The sequence below is a fragment of the Sinocyclocheilus anshuiensis genome, unplaced genomic scaffold (assembly GCF_001515605.1).
Source record: "Sinocyclocheilus anshuiensis isolate Anshui unplaced genomic scaffold, SAMN03320099.WGS_v1.1 scaffold2388, whole genome shotgun sequence".
Classification (NCBI taxonomy): domain Eukaryota; kingdom Metazoa; phylum Chordata; class Actinopteri; order Cypriniformes; family Cyprinidae; genus Sinocyclocheilus; species Sinocyclocheilus anshuiensis.
In genome coordinates, this window is record NW_015544285.1 from 62,202 (window position 1) to 82,892 (window position 20,691).

The 20,691-nt window shown below is 35.0% G+C and overlaps 2 protein-coding genes across 2 annotated transcripts in view; one reads left to right on the forward strand and one right to left on the reverse strand.

Moving 5' to 3' along the window:
- LOC107698021 (potassium channel subfamily K member 4-like) overlaps positions 1–8,770 on the forward strand; it is a 9,906-nt gene extending 1,136 nt beyond the window's left edge. Inside the window, exons 2-8 of the mRNA XM_016498929.1 lie at positions 1,903–2,026; positions 2,485–2,713; positions 3,525–3,639; positions 3,712–3,872; positions 5,736–5,922; positions 7,040–7,176; positions 7,917–8,770. Coding sequence (XP_016354415.1) covers positions 2,525–2,713; positions 3,525–3,639; positions 3,712–3,872; positions 5,736–5,922; positions 7,040–7,176; positions 7,917–8,750 — 1,623 coding nt within the window. The 5' untranslated portion in view covers positions 1,903–2,026; positions 2,485–2,524 and the 3' untranslated portion in view covers positions 8,751–8,770. The remainder of the gene's footprint in view (positions 1–1,902; positions 2,027–2,484; positions 2,714–3,524; positions 3,640–3,711; positions 3,873–5,735; positions 5,923–7,039; positions 7,177–7,916) is intronic.
- Positions 8,771–17,202: 8,432 nt separating this feature from the next.
- Positions 17,203–20,691, reverse strand: part of LOC107698022 (transforming growth factor beta-2-like) — a 7,095-nt gene continuing 3,606 nt past the window's right edge. Inside the window, exons 5-7 of the mRNA XM_016498930.1 lie at positions 20,041–20,218; positions 17,971–18,121; positions 17,203–17,488 (exon numbers count right to left, since the gene is read on the reverse strand). Of these exons, the coding sequence (XP_016354416.1) occupies positions 17,330–17,488; positions 17,971–18,121; positions 20,041–20,218 (488 nt within the window). The 3' untranslated portion in view covers positions 17,203–17,329. The remainder of the gene's footprint in view (positions 17,489–17,970; positions 18,122–20,040; positions 20,219–20,691) is intronic.

A 20,691-nucleotide genomic window follows, 5' to 3' on the forward strand; every position in this document is an offset into this window, starting at 1 on the left:
GATTTTAGCAAATGGCTGCAATATAACAAAGAGTGAAAAATTTAAGGGGGTCTGAATACTTTCCGTACCCACTGTATCCCTAGTCTCATCGCTCCAGCCGGGACATGGCATCACAGTATGGTAAGGGGCGTAACATTTCCATCACACGCTTCGGTCAATCACAATGTACCAATCACAGCACACCTCGCTTTTCAGACCGATAAGCTTTGTAAAAATCAACGCGTTTCAGAAAGGCGGATTGGTCATTCATATATTGCGGAAAACGAGAGCATCAGTGTGGAGAAGATGTTGTTTACGTCAGAACCGAAACCAAGCCGTTCACACAGAACTCATATTTATCACATTTTCTAGAGGGACATCTATCAGCGTTGCACTCGCGTCTCGCAGAGAGCGGCATGTTTAGAAAGCCATGTAAAATTAATGCAAGTTCAACTTTTAAAAAACATGTCTAAAGACGTTATGGCGGTTTTTTTCCCATCCCACTGTATCTCATGTTTTTAAATGAAGAAAGTAGCCTACTCTTTGTGATTGGTTTTCGGTCCTTTGTATTAAACTATACATACATGCATGGTGCTGTTTTTTTTTCTAATTGTTTAAGCAAATTTATTAATTATATATGGTTTATAAACATTATTTTAAACATTATGCACTTTTTTTCAAAGATAGTCGTGTTATTTTATTACGCTTTGAAGAAACGTGCATAATATTTTTCTCGATGCGCCCTCTTGTGGCCTCAGGAGAGAAGCCAAAAGCTTTTTTCCCCCTAACTGAAATTATGCCTTTAAATTCTAATATAATTTGAATTTTGATAATATTTAAGTAGAAAATTCGAATTTAGTTTTTCAGTCATTTTGACAGCCCTAGTACCTTTGAGGGACAACTGCACTTCTTAGGGGTAAACAAGGTACAGAGGTGTACCTTTTTGAAAAGGTACCACCCCACTGACAGCTTTTGTACTTTTTTTTTTTGAGAGTGAAGATGAATTATGAATGATTATGAATTTGCTTTGTTTGAATGTAAATCTTAAGCATATAGAGATATTGTGTACTAGTACGAAAGTCTATTTATTATAGGATGTATCAATATATATTACTTGGCTAATAAAGTAAGGTCTAAGAAACATACACTAAAAAAAATGATTCATTGAATTTACTAAATTTTTTAAGGTAAATGGTTGCAATCTATTTATTTTAGCTACATTTAAATAAACAAATTTAGTTGACTAACTTTCAGCATGTTTTTTTATTAATGTAGCTAAAATAAACTGTTTGCAACCACTTAGACTACCTTAAAAAATGTAGTATAATTTTTTTCAGTGTAATATCAGTCATTTTAATTTAATAAATGAAAGGCTTTATTCAAGATCATTCTTCTCTATGATCTTGGGAGCAACACAATTTTTTATTCCAAAATATTTGACTTTTTTTTATTTGTGCTTTACCCATCTGTAATTGTCTATTTTGTAAGATCTGTAACCATTTAATGTTCTTTGAAAAAAAAAAAAAAAAACTTAATTCTTAATAATTTCACACACGCAAGTTGTGCATATTTACGATCATAATAAATGCAATGTAAAACATAACACAGTAAAGTAAAACAAATTATTGCAAATACTTAAAGTGACAACATAATGTATACCATAATATACGGTAACCATGCGTCTATAAAGTAAGTCCTAGAGGGCCCTGGTGAGCATCAAGGTTCTGTCAGTAGAACAATTTGTTTACATAGACCTTTGCCAGAAGTTCTGTTTCAATGCCGTCATGTGTTGTCTTCTTACCTCTGTGCCTTTACCCCTCTCCTGTTATGTGTCTGGACTGGGTCAAAGCTCCTGAAGCTCAAAACTGATCTGGTGTCAGTTTCAGGGTGTTCAGAGCATTTTTTGACCATTATGTCTCACAGGTTTTTGTGTGCGCCAGTGGAAGAGGCCGTGCAGAGACAAGAAGAGTGTATAAACGACTACAGCAAACATCTGATATGGAGGAAATGGAGAAGAGATTGAATTTAGAAAAACAACTTTGATAAGGTAAATAATTTATCTCTGTTTTCTATTACATATACAGTGAACCTGTATGAAATATTCTGTTATTAGGCACTCATAATAATAAATTATCAATAAATTGATAACAAAATATCAAATATGCTGCCATTTATTTTAAATAGAGGGAGCACAAACACTTTCAAGCAGAACATTTCACTAAAAGAAGTGATACTGTTCGAAATGCGATTTAATTTGCAATAATTTGTTTTGCAATGATATTCTGTGTAAATCTGTGTAATTTTTACATACTTTGAAGTGATCCTAAATACTTTTTGGGGCCACTGTACTTTGCCAAATAGTCAAAACACACTAACATTTCTTCATTGTTCGTGATAAGCAGAGATAATTTCATTATTGTGTTAGTTTCCCTTGACGTTCTTCTCTTCGCTCCACTAACCTGATGGACACATGATCATCAATGTTTCCAAAACATTCATCCACAGCATGTGGCATCTTGTTTGACGTCATCAGCGCCTCGTAGCCATGCGGTGCACAACACTGTTGACCATCCTGGCAGCCGTGCTGCTGTATTTGGTGTTAGGGGCTCTGGTGTTCGGCTGGCTGGAGTCCTCCAGGGAGGAATGGGCTCACCACGAGCTGCTGACGTCTCGAATGGCTTTCCTACAGAACCACAGCTGCGTCACCCCTCACAGTCTGAGAGAGTTCACAGAGGTCTGTTTGAAAACGTAAATGTAAAAAAATTACGTGGAATTACAATCTATAACTTGGGGAGTTGGTGTAGAAATAATTGACATTCTGAAATTGCTAGTAAGTTTCACAATTAATTACAAAGAAATGACAAACAACACAGCGAATTAAACATGGAATTATAATAGTATTTTATGTATAACATCTTCCAATAATCTTTATTTATTTACTACTAAGAAAAATAATTCTTTATAGTGTATATAACCAGTAATTGTCTAGGTAAAGCTATTAAAAATGGAAATGTTTATTAAAATAAAGCTAAAATAAAATATTAGATGAAAAACTTAAGTAGAAATATAAAAAAGCTATAAAAATTAATAAAATTACAAAAACATAACACAATAATTTGAACTAAAATTATAAAACTGAAAACAAAATATAAAATAAAAGGCAAGTGAAAATATTAATAAATACTAAAATGGTATTCAAATACTATAGCAAATTTTAGTTTTACTAATTTTGTAATATGCTTTTGTCCTTTTTAATTTTGTTGTGTTGTTGTTTTATATAATATATAATATTTATATTTAATTTTAGTTAGTACTTACTTCAATTACTTGCCAAGACAACACTTCTAAATTTAATTTTTATATTTTCAAGTTTAAGTTTTTATTTTTAATATTTGATTTTATTTGAGCTTTATTTTAATTAACATTTCAATTTTTTAAAATAACAACAGGTATTTTTATAAATATTCTGTGTGTGTGTGTAGATGTCTGTGTAGATATATGTACACTGGGGCATCATTGATAAATCTATCATCTTTTCACTCTAGAAAGTGGTTGATGCCATTGAAGCAGGTGTGGATGCCAGAAGCACATCAAATTATACCAGCAGATGGGATCCATCCAATGCTTTCTTCTTCTGTGGTACCATCATAACCACTATCGGTGAGATTTTTCACTTTAGAGTTTTTATTTTCATCTTAAGAGCTTGATTTCACATGTTCTCCTCTTCTCTAGGCTTTGGAAACATTTCGCCGAAGACAAAAGGCGGTCAGTTGTTCTGTATATTTTATGCTCTGGTGGGGATCCCCATGTTTGGGATACTGTTAGCAGGGGTTGGAGACCACCTGGGCACCCTGCTGAGGAGAGCGGTGGCAAAGATAGAGACTCTGTTCTTGGTAAGTGACTCATTCAAATTCAGATCATTAGAAAATTAGATTAATGTGGATGAACAGATAAAACAGTAAGTGATGACATATTGTATTAACAACTCATTGTAAAGAGCATTTGCAACATGAACTTTTGATACAGAAATCGTATTGTATTATGAAACATTTCATAGTAATGTAATAAAAAAGATAAATCTTTTTCTGAAAATTGTTCTAAAGACAGTAACGAAGAATAACCTTTAACATGAGCGCCATCTTGAAACAGGCTCTTTAAAAACAACTGTTTAAAGTACATGGCGAGTGCTGAACTTCTAGACAGTTACTACAAAAAAAACAAAAAACTAATAGATATCACCATACTTCTGCAGTTGACTGATTATATGTGACCCTGAACCACAAACCCAGTCTTAAGTCGCTAGGGTATATTTTTAGCAATAGCCAAAAAAACATGGGTCACATGTATGGGCCAAAATCATCTATTTTTCTTTTATGCCAAAAATCATTAGGATATTAAGTAAAGATCATGTTCCATGAAGATATTTTGTAAATATATAAAAACTTAATTTTTGATTAGTAATATGCATTGCTAAGAACTTCATTTGGACAACTTTAAAGACGATTTTCTCAGTATTTTGATTTTTTTTGCACCCTCAGATTCCAGATTTTCAAATAGTTGTATCTCAGCCAAATATTGTCCTATCCTAACAACCATACATCAATTGAAAGCTTATTTATTCAGATTTCAGATGGTGTATAAATCTCAATTTTGAAAAATTTACACTTAAGACTGGTTTTGTGGTCCAGGGTCACATATTAGAAATTGCAAATATTTTTACTGCAATTTCTTGAAAATTCTTGTTTCATTTTGGTGACATAAAGTCAAAGGTTTCTAGATTTTAATTAAGATTTCTTTTTTCAAGCCTGAAATATGAACTTTCAAGTCTGAGAAAAAATATCAGAATTGTGATATATGAACTTTTATATAAACGAATTGCGAGATGTGAATTCAGAGAAAAAAGACAAAATTGCAAGATGTAAGTTCTGAATCGCAGGAAAAAAGAGGGCTTTTTGTTTGTTTATTTGATTATATCTCACAATAATCTTCAAAAATATCGCAAAATCTGAATTGTAATATAAAAAGTCACAATTGCATTGTGTTTTTTCCATGGAGGAAATAAACTTCTATAGAAAATAATGTCAATTCCCAGAAGAAAAAAAAATCACAGTGTTTTTAGGAATGTACAACATCAGGCAAATTACCTATGAACAAACCCCTCTATAAAAACAATATAGATAGGAGTAAAAAGTAAAGTCTGGTGTATGTGAGTGCTGCTGAAGTGGAGATTTCTTCAGAGATATGCATTGTAAAAGAAATATACAGACGCAAATAGATAAATTGCAATTAAATAAACACTTAAATATGTATTTTGAATGTTTTCTTTCTACTAGTCTGAAACAACACATGAGAAGCCAAATAACCCAAAATCTTAAAACTGACCAGTGCATGAAAAAGCAATGCTTTTGCCTGTAGTGTCATGCCTCATTCTGATTATTACTGTAAACTGCATGCAGCGCAAAAAGACGGCCAAGTCTTTTCAACAAGTCTTCAACAAGAACCACCTTACAATCAGAACACACTAAAGACTAAAGACATTCTTAAGAAATTACCTGAGAACCTCTTAAGAATTACAATGTCTTAGAATGTATCTTAAGAAATTTTTTTTTAGCATTTTTGCTTATAAAGATTTATGTGAATCCAACCCGATTCCCAAGTACTAATACGCATCAAATCATTTCCAAAATAACAAAGATAGCTGTATTGTGTTGTCAGGGTATGTTGAAAATCGTCTTGATTTATTCCCTGCTGATCAGCGTAAGGGTGTGAAGCCCACCAGTGTCCGTGTCATCTCCGCTGTCTTCTCCATCCTGATTGGCTGCTTAGTCTTCATCGCCATGCCGACCATGGTGTTTCAGGAAGTGGAGAGCTGGAGCCTGTTGGAAGCGGTGTACTTTGTCGTGATCACCCTGACCACGGTGGGCTTTGGGGACTATGTGGCAGGTGCACAGATATATGATGTCTACATACAATAATCATTACATATGATTTAGTTTACTGTGTCATGTGACCGTATGATAATTCTGTTAAGGAGCTCAATATTGTATTACGCCTGGAATTGCAGGATGTTTTGTGGTCATTGGATCCAGACAGCCATGAAGTTGCAGTCATTTACATCATCTAATTATCTGTTTTTAAGCCATAGACACTAATTGTAATAGAATTAATTGTAATAGCTGTAATTTTAGACCAGAGCAGGCACTCATCTCTAATCTATCTAGTCATGACTAAAAGTGACTTACAGTAGACCTAATAAAGGAACAGTTTTATCGACTCAATTTAAATTTAGTCTTCTCAGTGTTTTCATGTCATTTAATCAACAAACTCCAAACTCAGTCTAGTGTTTTTTTTCTATACTTTTTTGTTGCTTTAATCATACTTGTTGTCTTTTGCCAAAAAATTAGCTTTAAATTTATATAATATATTTTATTATGCCATATTCATTAAATCCATTTCCCGATTTACTGACTACATTTTCTGTCATTTTAGTCAATGATAAGGTATTGAACTGTAACAGACCAAATTTAATCACTTTTTAAAATATTTGTATCTGTAATGTTTTGCTTGTAGTAATTTAGATATTTATATTTTATATTTATTAAAAATGTATATATATATATATAAAAACTGTTAAAATAATAATCAAATCAGCATATTAGAATGATTTCTGAAGGATCATGTTATGGCTGCTGAAAATTTAGGAATAAATTACTTTTAATATATTATAGAACACAATCATTTTAAATGTGTAAAATTATTTCACAATGTTACTGTATTTATTTATTTTGTATTTTTTTAAATGCAGCCTAGTTAAGCATAAGACACTTCAAAAACACCAAAAACCGACCCAAAACATTTGAGTGGTGGTGTATATTTTTGGTAGAGCTTAACTTGTATTTAACTCGGAATATTTCTTTAAGTGCTTTGCTCATTTAAACAATGGTGCTTGCCCATGGCTCAATCTTCAAACCAGCAATCTTCCCATTATACCAGCCCAGAGCTTTCAACCACCAGGCCACACCACCCCTGTGTCATTATCTTTCTCTTTCCTCTATTCCAGAGAATAGGAGAGATGGAATGCCCCTGTACAAGCCGTTGGTGTGGTTGTGGATAGTGTTTGGTCTGGCGTATTTTGCATCTATCCTCACTATGATTGGAAACTGGCTTAGAGTGCTGTCAAAGAAAACACGTGCAGAGGTGAGACAGACAGAATGAACAATGGATTTATTCAAGTTTTTCCACAGTGGACTACTATTGTGATATGGACTACTTAAAATAAATCTGCAAATTGGACCAAATTTGTATGTGAGATATACACTACTGTTCAAAAGTTGTTGTTTTTTTATTCAGCAAGGATCCATTAAATTGACCAAAAGTGACAGCAAAGACATTAATAGTACTACAAAAGAATTCTATTTCAAAGAATCATGGGGGGAAAAGTATAACGGTTTAAAAAAAAAAAAGCAGCAAAGGTTTTCAACATATTAATAAGATATGTATTAATATATTAATAAATCATATTAGAATGATTTATGAAGGATCATTTGACACTGAAAACTGGTGTAATGATGCTAAAAATTCAGCTTTGCATCAAAGGAATAAATTACATTTTAAATTATATTAAAATAGAAAAGAGTTATTTTAAATTGTAGAAAATATTTAACAATATTACTGTTTTACTGTATTTTTGATCAAATAAATGCAGCCTTGGTGAATAAGAAACTTCTTTTAAAAATATTTTAAAAATCTTACCAACCCCAAACTTTTTATTGTCAGTGTATAGTATTAGTAAACATTTTTTTTCATGTTTTTAGGCTCTTATTAACCACCTTTTTACTGCTTGTATTGCAAAAAAATAACTTTCTCATAAGTTAATTCTCATAAGTTCTCCCCATAAGTTTTTCTTTTTTTTTAATGATACTGTGCTTTTCTTTTAGATGGAGGAGCTGAGAGCCCATGCAACAGACTGGACTCAGAACATCCAGAACATGTCCATGGACTTCCGTATTCCTGTGCCACTGGATCTCAACGACCCCTTTCAGCTCCAACGGCGACGTAGACGGAAGCGTCACCGCCATCATCGCCACCCAAGACTGAGCGCAGCGGGATTGGCTCATGGGATCTCCCTCGATGCCGATGTTATCCGAGAGAACGGACACCTGATTCTCGGATGGCCTGTGTGCAAGTACACCCCAGGGTCTGATATCAGGTCTGAAGCGCTGTCCCGATCCAGGTCGTGGTGTAGGTTAGATGGGGCGTGTGAGGTGAGACCAGGATCGAGGCTGACGGTAGGACCAGCGTCAAGATCCGTCTCAAGGTTAGAGCTGAAACCACCATCAAGACCCGGATCCAGAGCCATTTCCAGGTCCCCTTCAGAATCTGGAACGAGATCCGAGACACCTTCGGAATCCTGGTCGGAATATGAATATGAGTCAAATTCCCGTAACTCAGAGGACCTGGAGTCTGGAGCTGAAGGGACTCTTAGATCACTGGAAAGTCGGAAGGATGTTCCTGTCGTCTTGGTTGACAGCTGCAGTCCACCTCATCCCTCCCTTCTGGACTTCTTTGGTGAAAACCTAGCGTACATCGACGAGTCCTCAGACGCTCTTAGTGATCGGGTCAAACCTGCTGGACAGAACCGCCAACGCAAAGCCAAGAGGAGGAGCATGACGAGACAGATTCCCCACTCATATCCTGTGGGACTGCAGAGGGAGATCACTAGTGAACTACAACCTCCATCGCACCCTCCAACACCTCCACCTCAAACCTGACAAATAAACATCTGACCAATGGGCTTTCAGCATCGCAGTTTGAAGATGCCACACATAACCAGACCATCACAAATATGTGTGCAAATATAGTTTAAATTAAAATGGTTTGTGCATTGTACAAAAACAGTTCATGCCTCCCGGACAAACATAAAGTGGTTTAGTTCAGAATAGCATAGTACAATTTCTGCAGTATGTACTTTTGTCAAAAGTTTGGGGTGACTTTTTAATGGGGGGGGGGGGTTATGTCCAAGGTATTGAAAATGTAATGTATTCCTGTGATGCAAAGCTGAATTTTTAGCATCATTACTCCAGTCTTCTTCAGTGTCACATGATCCTTCATAAATCATTCTAATATGCTGATTTGCTCAAGAAATGATCAATTATTAATGTTAAAAACAGTTGTGCTGCTTGTGGAAACATGACACTTTTTTAAAAAATAACAGCATTTATTTGAAATAGAAATGTTTGTAATATTATTCTGTAAATGTCTTAACTGTCACCAATTGTCAATCCCAATTGAATGCATCCTTGTTAAATAAAACGATGAATTTCATTTAAACACTTTTTACTGACCCCAAACTTTTAAACAGCTGTGCAAACTGTGCATAAGGTCTAATGTCCAGAAAGCCAACACCATTTGCTGAAATGTGCAATAAATAATAGAGCACACTGTACTAAGTGCTGTAGCCTATCTCACAATGCAATTTACTTACCTTTACCATCCATTTCCAGATGAATCTGAAAATAATCATCCACATTAAACATCTCCTTTTCCCCTTCACTTTTTAACTGATTTTTGCAAAATAACCATATTTTATTTTCAAAATAGTAACTGGATGCCATGCTGAATAACACATGCTTCATGAAGTCATGTCAACAGTGTATCCCACTATGTAAAATTACATGAATAATGTGTTCTCTTACATATAATTAATAAATGTAGTATTCTATTCTGAACATAGCCAGAAATGTGAAAAATCAGCAAATCATATGTTTGTTTTAATGTTTAATTTGTCACTGCCACCAATTGTCATATTTTAGTCATAATATTTAATAGAATTCACTGTAACTTTTATGCTGTCAGTGTAATAGGTAATAGGTTAGTGTTCTGATTTGTAACCACAAAAAAAGTGAATGGTAAACGCTGTTATGTTTTTAGGAGTGATATTTTATTTGAAGTGTCTTGCTTGTTAATATTCCTGTAATAGTTTTTAGTATTATAGTTACATGCTTTAGTTATATAAAAAATACTGTTTATAGTTTGCATGATATACTTTGAGAAAATAGGAGACAATTTGTTGTAAGAAGCACATTGTTTATTGAAATGTAATTTTATTTGTGTGCCAAATTGGTTATAATTCTATTGTCATGAATACAAATGTTTGGTTGTTGAATGATGTTTCATTTCTGATTTTTTTTTTTTAGTCATCACAGCTGATTTTAGACAAAGAGATAAATAAAAAAAAACTGGAGAAAATGGAGAAATCTTATTTATTACATGGCTACTTTTGAACGTCCATCCATATGTTTTTTGGCTGGAGGTTGTAGATACAGAATCTACCAGCAGGGGCTAACATGCTCCATATCAAGCTTTAACTGCTTAACATGTACACATTATTAAGCGCCCTCTTGTGGTCATCTGAACTGGGCAAATCTCAGGGTTTTCTCAAATTGTATCCCGTGATTTAAAAAAATGCTTAACAGGGCATAAATCAGTCGGTTGTTTGTACAAATGTTATATTTGCCCTGCAGGTTTGCGGCTTACACACACAGACCCGCTCTGAACACTGCTCACTTTCCAGAGCGGATATCTATACATTTACCCAAACACATTTTACAGCATGTGCACAAACAGAATGTTTACAAAAAGAAGCAATTTCGATGGTGAATTTGCACAGCAGGAGCTAGATGAGTTTTTAAATGCCTTTGGTGTGGGAAGACGAGGCGAATGAGAGAGGGAGCGAGTATGTCCCAGCGTGAGACAGATCCAGGAATGGCTTTTCTAAGGCCCTGGCTGTGGGGATAAATACTGGTTGCAGAGTAAAGGGGGTATTTAGAGGGAAGAGGACAAACACATGGTGGCGGTTTACAGAGGAGCTTTTCCGCAGGGCTTCCAAAGCACCCTTAAATTCTACCTCTGCACTTCAGCCCCACCTAACACAACTTCTACACCCATAATACTAATGTTGTCTCGAACCAGAAGCTGTTTCCTTTCGTAACCTGAGCGTGACTGCGATCGATTTCTGAGGGGAAATGTTTAGCAATGTCTTGCTTCAGAAGTGGTCGGTGACGCACCTGGACTTGGAAAGCAGTCTCATGGAAGTAAACATTTAACTATGTAATTTTGTAAATTATTATAAAAAAAAAGTAAAACCCCTGTTCCATAATCTTGTACAGAGTAAGATAATCATGGAATAAATTAAATGCAGGTTTAGGAACTTGAAACCTGTCAAAACTCCCAAACAGTTAAAACCAGATTGGAAAAATGATTTGAATTACAAACATCATTAAAGCTGAAAGCAGTGTCGAAAGGGCCCTCGTACCCAGGCTTACCACCACCCGGTGACTTTAGGAAAACAGCGAACTGTGAGCAATGCATTTAAAGTGGTAAATATAGGAGAAATGTGTCAAAGTCACTTATATGTGCCAAACTTCCTACTGCCAACTGGTGGCGCTATGACTATAAGTGAATATTGGCCTTTAGATGTGTTCAGGCCAGGACTCTTACCAAACATGTGAAGTTTGGGGCAGATCGGACATTGTATGGCTGAGTTACAACAACTTCCTTTTCCATGGCAAAACCAAACTTTGTCAGGCCAAGGACACGGCCTTCAGCGAAAACCCAAGATCTTCACAATTTAACATTGCAAAGGCCTTTAGAGTAGACTGACAAAATATAATGTTGATGCCATAAAAATCTCTAGCAGGAGTTCGTTATAGCATAAAACATGCCACTTCCTGTTGCCAGCAGGTGGCGCTATGACTATAACTGAATATGGGCATGGGCATGTGTTCAAGACAGGACTCTTATCAAACATGTGAAGTTTGGGGCAGATCGGACATTGTATGTCTGAATTATAACATCATCCTATTTCATGGCGAAACATCAAAGTTTGTCAGGCCACCACGGACACGCCCTTTAATGAAAACTCGAAATCTTCGCAATTTAACGTCACAAAGGGCTTTAGATTACACTTACCAAATTTGGTGTCGATCTGAATAAATCTCTTGGAGGAATTTGTTTAAATACAATGCCTGAAAATGGCAAAAATGACACAAAACTTGCAGAGAAAATTCAAAATAAGACTTCCTGTTGGGTTTCAGACTTCGTACCGAGATACTTTTTTGTAGGTATTGGTGTGTTACATGTGTCTACCGAATTTCGTACATGTCTGTGAAACATAGCTCGAGGGGCACTTCATTGAAATTTTATAGGTGGCGCTATATTGAGCCATTTTGCCACACTCACTCCTGAAACCCATATCAGATGTAAATTTTCACCACTTCTGGCGCGTGTGCAAAGTTTCATGAGTTTTCGAGCATGTTTAGGCCCTCAAAATGTGATTCAAATGTGAAGAAACTGAGCAATTCCAATAGGGTCCTCGCATATAGATTTAAACAGCAGAACTTAATGTTGAAATTTTACTCCAAGCAGTAAAACACATCTATCCCTTTAACCATGGTTTTACTACAAATAAAATATAAAAAAAGGTTACTATAGTAACTATAGTTAGTATTAGTATAGTTAGTATAGTTAAACCATGGAAACACATATGTGACCCTCGACTACAAAACCAGTCTTAAGTGTCAATTTTTCAAAATTGAGATTTATACATAAATAAATAAGCTTTTAATTGATGTATGGTTTGTTAGGATAGGACAATATTTGGCTGAGATACAACTATTTGAATATCTGGAATCTGAAGTTGCAAAAAAAAATCTAAATATTGAGAAAATCGCCTTTAAAATTATCCAAATGAAGTCCTTAGCAATGCATATTACTAATAAAAAATTAAGTTTTGATATATTTACGGTAGGAAATTTACAAAATATCTTCATGGAACATGATCTTTACTTAATATCCTTATGATTTTTGGCATAAAAGAAAAATCTATAATTTTGACCCATACAGTGTATTTTTGGCTATTGCTACAAACAACCCCAGTGACTTAAGACTGGTTTTGTGGTCCAGGGTCACATATTATCCATGGTTTTGCTACACTAACCATAGTTTAACCATGGTATTTGTAATAAAACTGTGGTTATACAAATGACAATCAATATGCCAAACCATGGTTACTACACTTTTACTAAAAACCATTGTTAAATTTTTAGTAAGGGATCAAGCCAGATATAGAGACAGAAACACAAGTCATTTGATCTGCATAGATGATTATGGAATACCATCAAACAACATAACTAAAGCAAAGATGTAATAGGTACAATATTAAGTTCAGATTATCTCATAGACATAACTGCCCAGAAAAGTCTTCTAGTACATTTACTCTATACTTTCCACTTATTACAGTGCAACTCTAACTAATAACAGCTGTTGCTTGTTGAAGCAGACACTGTTTAGATATTTTGGCAGAGACAATTCTTAGTAACTGCATAATAACGTTCTCAAATATCTTTTTTGTCTTGGGAGTTGATGATGTAAAAACAGGATGCAAGACATGTTCAAGTAACCTCTAAAAAATCTCCACACATCCAACACTTCACATCTCATCAGCTTCACTGCATGAACATGACTTCAGATCATATATTCCATTACTGTTTTTCTGATTTGTTCGTTTCCATTTGTGTGGTTGGAGATTTTGCATTCTGAGTTGAAAGAATACAAAAACCTTGGCAATGAGGTGGTGTGCTGGTTTGTATCTAGAGGAACGTTCTAGAATGATTCGCATTCGAAATTTGTAGCCTACTTCTGAAGGGTCAATATCACTGTTCTTGATTAGCTAAAAACCACATTTATATAGACAGCGGCTAGAAAAGTCAAAACATGAAATTTCCACCATCAACAGTAATGAGTCGAAAACAAAATCTAACTATGAAGTTGTCTAAGATGTCATTTCTTAACTACTTAATTGGTGTTTCCATGCTACGGTTTACATTTAAAAACCTGATTCACTTTTGGCTGAAGCGCTCATCCACAAGATTAGCTTCTGGGCATTATGGGTCGAACATTTCAATAACACCAACCGCTGTTCATGTCGTGAGATGTCAAGAACCCAATAGTCTAACAAAATACACCCTAAATGACATAATGCTTTAATTCAAATCAGTTATAGCTTCTCTAAATGCTTTCTCTGTTCTTCTCTTTCTAGTTTTTTCCTCATTGGCAAATGCAGAAATTGTTGGCACATTCAACAAACACGCTGCCCTTTAACTTTTCTAAAAGCATGAGATACACAAATCTAATATTTTGTGGTGAAAACTACAGCATATATTTGATAAACTGGTATATAACATAAAATGAATCTAGCATAAGTTTGCATTAGTTGGCATCCTGGGCTGACATTAAAATAAAATAAACTTAAAACGTTTCAGGTCATATTTTGTGGCATATATGTGGAAAGCTGTAGCTTTACATTAGCTTTATATATCATGCAGGTGTGAAGCAACATTTTGCCGTCCCCTCTGAACTCTATAAATATATAAACAAACTATAAATAAGTGCTTTTTCTATTCATGTAGGCATTCAGAAGCCATTTTGTAACTGCTGCAGTGGATGCTTATCTTTAGCATGTTTTTATAATTATTGGGGCATTGAAAGATTGCATAGAGAATTTGCTTGACATCCTCTCCATAAAAGCTTTTCTATGATTTTGGTCTTTTATACGAGTACTCACACGCTCTGCTATGGCCAAGAATCTTCCTTGTTTATAGACATGAACTGCCAGAATATCTGTCTGTCTCTCCATCTAGACTTTGCTCCAGACAAATACAAACAAAGGCTCAATCAGTAATGCCAAAGAGATCATTTGAAAAAATTATTATTAGTGATTAGACATTATAAATATTTATTACCATTTAAAATCTGTCATTGTCCTGGGTTCTTGATGAAGGTAAGTGGCCATGGTGCCCCATAAATGTCACATCACATCTAGGATCCTGGCTTTTTTGTACTACATTTTGTGTTGCCGTTTGCATATTTATAAAGCAATATTCAATATTGGTGTCTTATTTTCCTAAACCGATCAGAATTTCATGCAGGATTATTATAGTTATCCTAAAAAAACAATAAAAAAATCTCACTTCTGTAACATTCTTTGCAAGTATATATAATAATTAACATTAACTGAAATAAAATATACTTTTAAAAAATCAGTTATTTGCCAAAGCAACATTTTTCATTTACAGTAATTTAGCTTTAAATTGATGTACTAAAATAACTAAAACAGAAATTAAATGAATAAAATCTATATAGACATACTCTATAAGAAACAATAGCAAAAAATGACAAAAAACAACAACAAAATTACTAAAACCTTTAACTAAAATTAAAATGAAAAAGAAAATATAAAAGTAAAAACCGATTCAAAACATTACTAAAAACTGTAATAGTATCTCAGTGATACTAAAAAAAGAACTGCCCTTAGATGGTGAGATGATCATAATGGTTTTGGAGAATATTAAATATTTATGACTTCAAACAACTTGCTAGTTTTAAAAAATGTATGCATGCGCATTTACATCACAGGTATATTCATTTCAACCGAAAAAGCACAGTAACAATAACCCTTCTGTTATGTAGAACTGTTTTTCTTACATTTACGCATTTTCCAGACATTTCTGTCCAAAGCGACTTAGATTGCATTCAGATTTGAGCTACAGGAATGCAATAAAATTGTTGTAATGCAGTTCAAATTTTCCTAAAAATGTTGATCTACAGGATCAAGGATTCAACCAATGGCTGATAATTGAGATCACAGTCTGCTGTGTCTAGACTGCTATGCAGCTCTCACGACACTTGTGCACATTCACACCCCATTAAAACCATGTGTCCCAAAGCTGCTCTCACACCCAGCCTGCTCTTCCCAAACCACACGGCCCTCAGACGGCTGATCGTCCTCTTTCGTGCCCTGAGGTTTCGAATTTGCACTCCACCAATCAGCCTTTTGCGGAGGACGCTGAGTCAATGTTGCGTAAGCGACAATAAGTATTTCTGTCGGTTCATTTTAAGGACGGTTATGTAACAATACGCTCTCCCTCTCTCCCTTTGCATCCCCCATTTCCTATCAAGTTATAAAAGTTGTTTTCACTGAGTAAGAGACAGAGGAATTTGCTTGTTTTAGCTCTGGCAGCCAAACACAGAAACCCTGTCATTCCCGACAGATCATTCTCACCGGCCACAGATAAACATTTAAGCAGTGTTTTTCACTCAAAAACAAACTTTTAAGGCCATGCCAGCAGCTATAGGTTTTTAAAGGACACGTTGAGGCTTTATAGGCAGAACGAAAACAAACAGGCGATATTTAGGCCAAGTCAACATTCCTTCCGACTTCCCACAGATCAGACGAAATTATATCGCTCAGCATTATAGGGTGTGGATGGCACTGCCAGATTGTACAAATCAAAGCCATCACATGGTGCGTTTGAAACGCGTCCTACAGGCGATTACGAATCGGTGGGTCGGCCCGCTTTTCGCCCACTGTTCTTTCTGCCATGTCACCACAAACCCTGAACCCCAAGCGTTTAAATTTGGCGTTCCGTGAGTGGTCGGTGTCTGGAAATTGTTCACATCCTGTTTACGTCGGAGATTTGCTAACCTCGAACCGCATCTGGCTGTTGAGTCCACTAGTCAAATCTGCATTTTCAGCGAGTGCAGACCACACAGTTATCGTTTGAAGAAAAAAAGGAAACCTTGAGAGTAGGCCACTCGCTGGGCCGTATACTGAATAAATATAAGCCACAGCCAATAATCTACTTCGAGAAACTTCTATAAATGTAACGAAAATGAATAAAAAGGCCACAAAATATTATCTAATCAAAATTTATTGTATTTAGCAAATAAACACATATAAACATCACCAAAACTATTTACACTTGCAAAAATATAAACCGATCTACAGTAAACTTAATACAAAATCTAAAAAAGATGTACTGCTGGCGTGTATTTTGTGTGTCACTGTTGCGATACTGAAAATGCGAGGAGATATTAGTCAACAAGCTTATTTATTAGACTATTACCAATGCAGGAGACAGTTATCGCTCCTGTATTGAAGATGCTTGATGTATGATTATACGCTATTCCTCCTACCACAAGTTTGTAGGTATGTTTCACCCAAAAATAAAGATTAATTTCTTTCTTCTGTTGACCATAAAAGATGACATTTTGTGAAATGTCTCAGTGTCACAATGGAAGTCAATGGTTTGGTTCCCAACATTCTTCAGAATATTTGGTGTTTGTCAGAAGAAAGAAATGCATACAATTATGGAACGACATAATGGTGAGTAAATGAGGACAGTTTTGATTTTTGGGTGTAGTTTCCCTTTAAGATGCCGTTCATTGAGATGTTAGTTTGCTCTCATCCGATCCACCTGTTTTCTGTTCTCCGTCTTCTCTCTCCATTGCATCAACGGCACTTGCAGGACCGGACCACCATGTTGGAGAGCTGTTCCACACGGGGGGTTCGGCCTAGGAAATAAACGATGGTGAGGGGCTCCAGGTCCTGAGGAACACAACACGGAGATGCTGATGCTTCTGGATTCATTTTATTATACAGCGGGATAATCTAAAAGGAAGACAGACAAGAGAAACACTGTAAGCAGAGTCAGACACAGAAAACAACATCTAAATGCAACATTTTAGAGTGAACTCTAGAACACTGCACATACAAGCATTCAAATGTCAATGCCTTTCAGTTTTAATGACAAAGAGAAGCATCGAGAAGAATCGTACATGTGAAAATGCACTGAGAATTGTAATCTAGTTTAGAGAAAGAAAGGAATCATGTCTTTGTTGCAGTTTTTCTGACGATTATGGTATAATATAAGACTTGTTCACCTTACAAATGACTGTTGACTGCAAAAATGCTACAAAACGCATATCAGATTATGTGAGAAAGTGTGATGTGCTGAAGCAAAACAGACACTATTTTTGTAATCAGCAACCAGCACTGGATTTCATTCAGCAAATATGATGCAGGGCGGTGTATTTTTTTAGCTGGCAGTCCTGATCCAACCTTCAAACATACTCAGTCTGATCAATATTTACCATGTTGTAGTGGCTGTCTGCGCTCCATAGGTAAGGACAGTTCCCCGCACAGAAATTAGCTTTGTACCCTTTTGGCTCGTGGATCCACTTCCAGTTCAAGTCCCGACGAAAATCGATATACAGAGACCTCAGACAGCAGCCCTGATCAGTCCTGGAGGAGGGAAAATGATTGGTTTCAATGCATCATGCTGTGTTTAAAAAGTAGTTTACCTAAAAATGAGTGTTTTTATAAGACCAACAGACTGAAATTTAATTGTACTATGTGCTTTTGTCATTTTTATTTTTTAAGTATAACTACATAGTTTTATTTTTTATTTCAGTTTTAGTTTTTCATTTTATTTCCAGTTATTTCCAATTTTAGTGCTTCAACTAAACGAAACTAACTGAAATATGTTTAAGTTTTGGATCTAATATTTATATTTTATTTTATTTCACTTTGATTTCAATTAACAATTAGTTTTAGTTAACAATAACAACTCTATATTCTTAATTCTAGAATTCTATATACTTAAAAAAATTAATACATAATTCACCGTTTGTGCTCCATTGAAGAAATAATGTCAGTTTGGAACAAAACTGTAAATTATGTGAACAAATGATGGATGGTGGACTAACCCTTAAATAATTGCTGTCCAGTTTTGACTCCAGCAACAAATTCAGATTTGATTTAAATGTGACCATTTCTATGTTGCTTAGCAGAGAGGAAACCACTCCACAGAACAAATACAATTTAAAAGAGCATTTACTCCCAGGACAGACAAGATGCAGACTGCATATCAGACGTGACACTCCCTGGGCGAGTCGCTGCAAGCGTTCTGTGGGTGTGTGATGCAATATAATCTAGACTACTATTTTACAAGCACACGCATTGGGATCAATCTCATCCAGCTCTGAGTGTCTCTGTTGGTTCCTGATTGGTTTTTCACACAGTGCTTTTGCATGAAATCGGATGAGAGCTGAATAATGACACTAGTGTTGGGGAAAGTTACTTATAAAAGTAATGCATTACAATATTGCGTTACTCCCTAAAAAAGTAACTAATTACGTTACTTAGTTACTTTTTATGGAAAGTAATGCGTTACATTACTTTTGCGTTACTTTTACATGACTTTTTCAATATGAGCAGGGCTTGATTGTTTTTAATATAAGAAGTTCTATTTATAGCAAATGTAAAAGCCCTTTCACATCAAAAAGTGTAATGAATAAACCTCAGGCTGAAGGAAAAGTAAATTCACGTCTGTACAGTAGAACGCAGGAGAAGGTTCAACACAATAAAAAACGCAATAAAAAAAAAAAGAAGCACAATTGTTAGTTTATCTAAAGTCATTTTTGCTTATTAGTATGGTTGAACTGGATCATCAAAGGTCAGCAGCAAAGACATTGGTTAAAATGGTATTAGATATATTTGTGTTATTTAACATATTTAATTATTGCAGGTTTGCGTCATATTCTGAGTTTGCATTTCACTGTTTTAATTCATTTTGATGAATAGCAAATCTGTTTTTTGTGAGTGGGATGAATTAATGCACATTCACATCTCGCATTACTTGTAATGCGTTACACCCAACACTGGACACTACTGTATTCCATAGAGCTTCTTATAGTTGAATTGGACTTGTTTTATAATTGATGAACTTTACGCAGTAATTGAACTGAACTGAATCAACACTGAACTGACTTGAGCTGTATAATGACACTATTGTCTTATTAGAGCTGCTTTACAGCAGAATTTGGATTTGTCTCATATTTGATGAAATTTACATAATTGATTCTATTATTTTTCTGCTTAACGTATTAACAGTATTGTATAAAGTGCTATATAAATAAAGGTAACTTGACAAAATACTTTATATTATGCGTAATACTGAAATCCTTCAGAGCCATTTATATTAGCTTTTTGCATCTGTTTTTATACTAGCATTCATTTTGTCACAATCTAGCTTTTCTAATGTGTGTTGGCAGGAACATACAGTTAAAATTATACAAAAATATCTGATTCTCAGTAAAAAAATCAAGTATTCCAGGGACATGCTACACACACACACACTCCAGCACTCTTTCTCTCTGTACCGTGAGCATATGGATGTGTCTGCTGCTGATCTCTTCTTGCGGTTTTTCTTGGTGGGATTGTCCAGACGGTCGGTGGGCAGCAGGGTGAGTATCAAATGGGGAGTTTTTGTGCTGAATTCAATCTGTCCTTTAGTCATGCCTGGTCTTCTGTTCTGCTTTATAAGGTCGTCATCAATGCCTGGGAAAGAATCGATCCAAAATATCAATGACAACAAATGATGCGATGAGTTTCCTATATCATTAAAAATGTTCCACTAACATTTGACAACTAGGAAAGTGCACTTTTTGTCTTCATTCGGAACAGTATTTTTACTGTTTTAAACTTTCTTTAGGATGTCTGGTGAAGGCATTGAAGTTGGCCAAAACGTCACTGTTTTAAATGTATTAAAGTTAACTCTATGTTTGCAGTGTTGTGTTGACATGAAAATATTTCAATATTTTGCTTGAAAATGTGCTTGCGCTGTCTTTAAAATAAATTGTGTTTGATATTTTATTATCTAATGCAATGATATTCATACTTTTAAAAGTGTAACTTAAGCATCCAAATACTTTTGGGGGGCACTATACAGGTGCATCTCAATAAATAAGAATGTCGTGGAAAAGTTAATTTATTTCAGTAATTCAACTCAAATTGTGAAACTCGTGTATTAA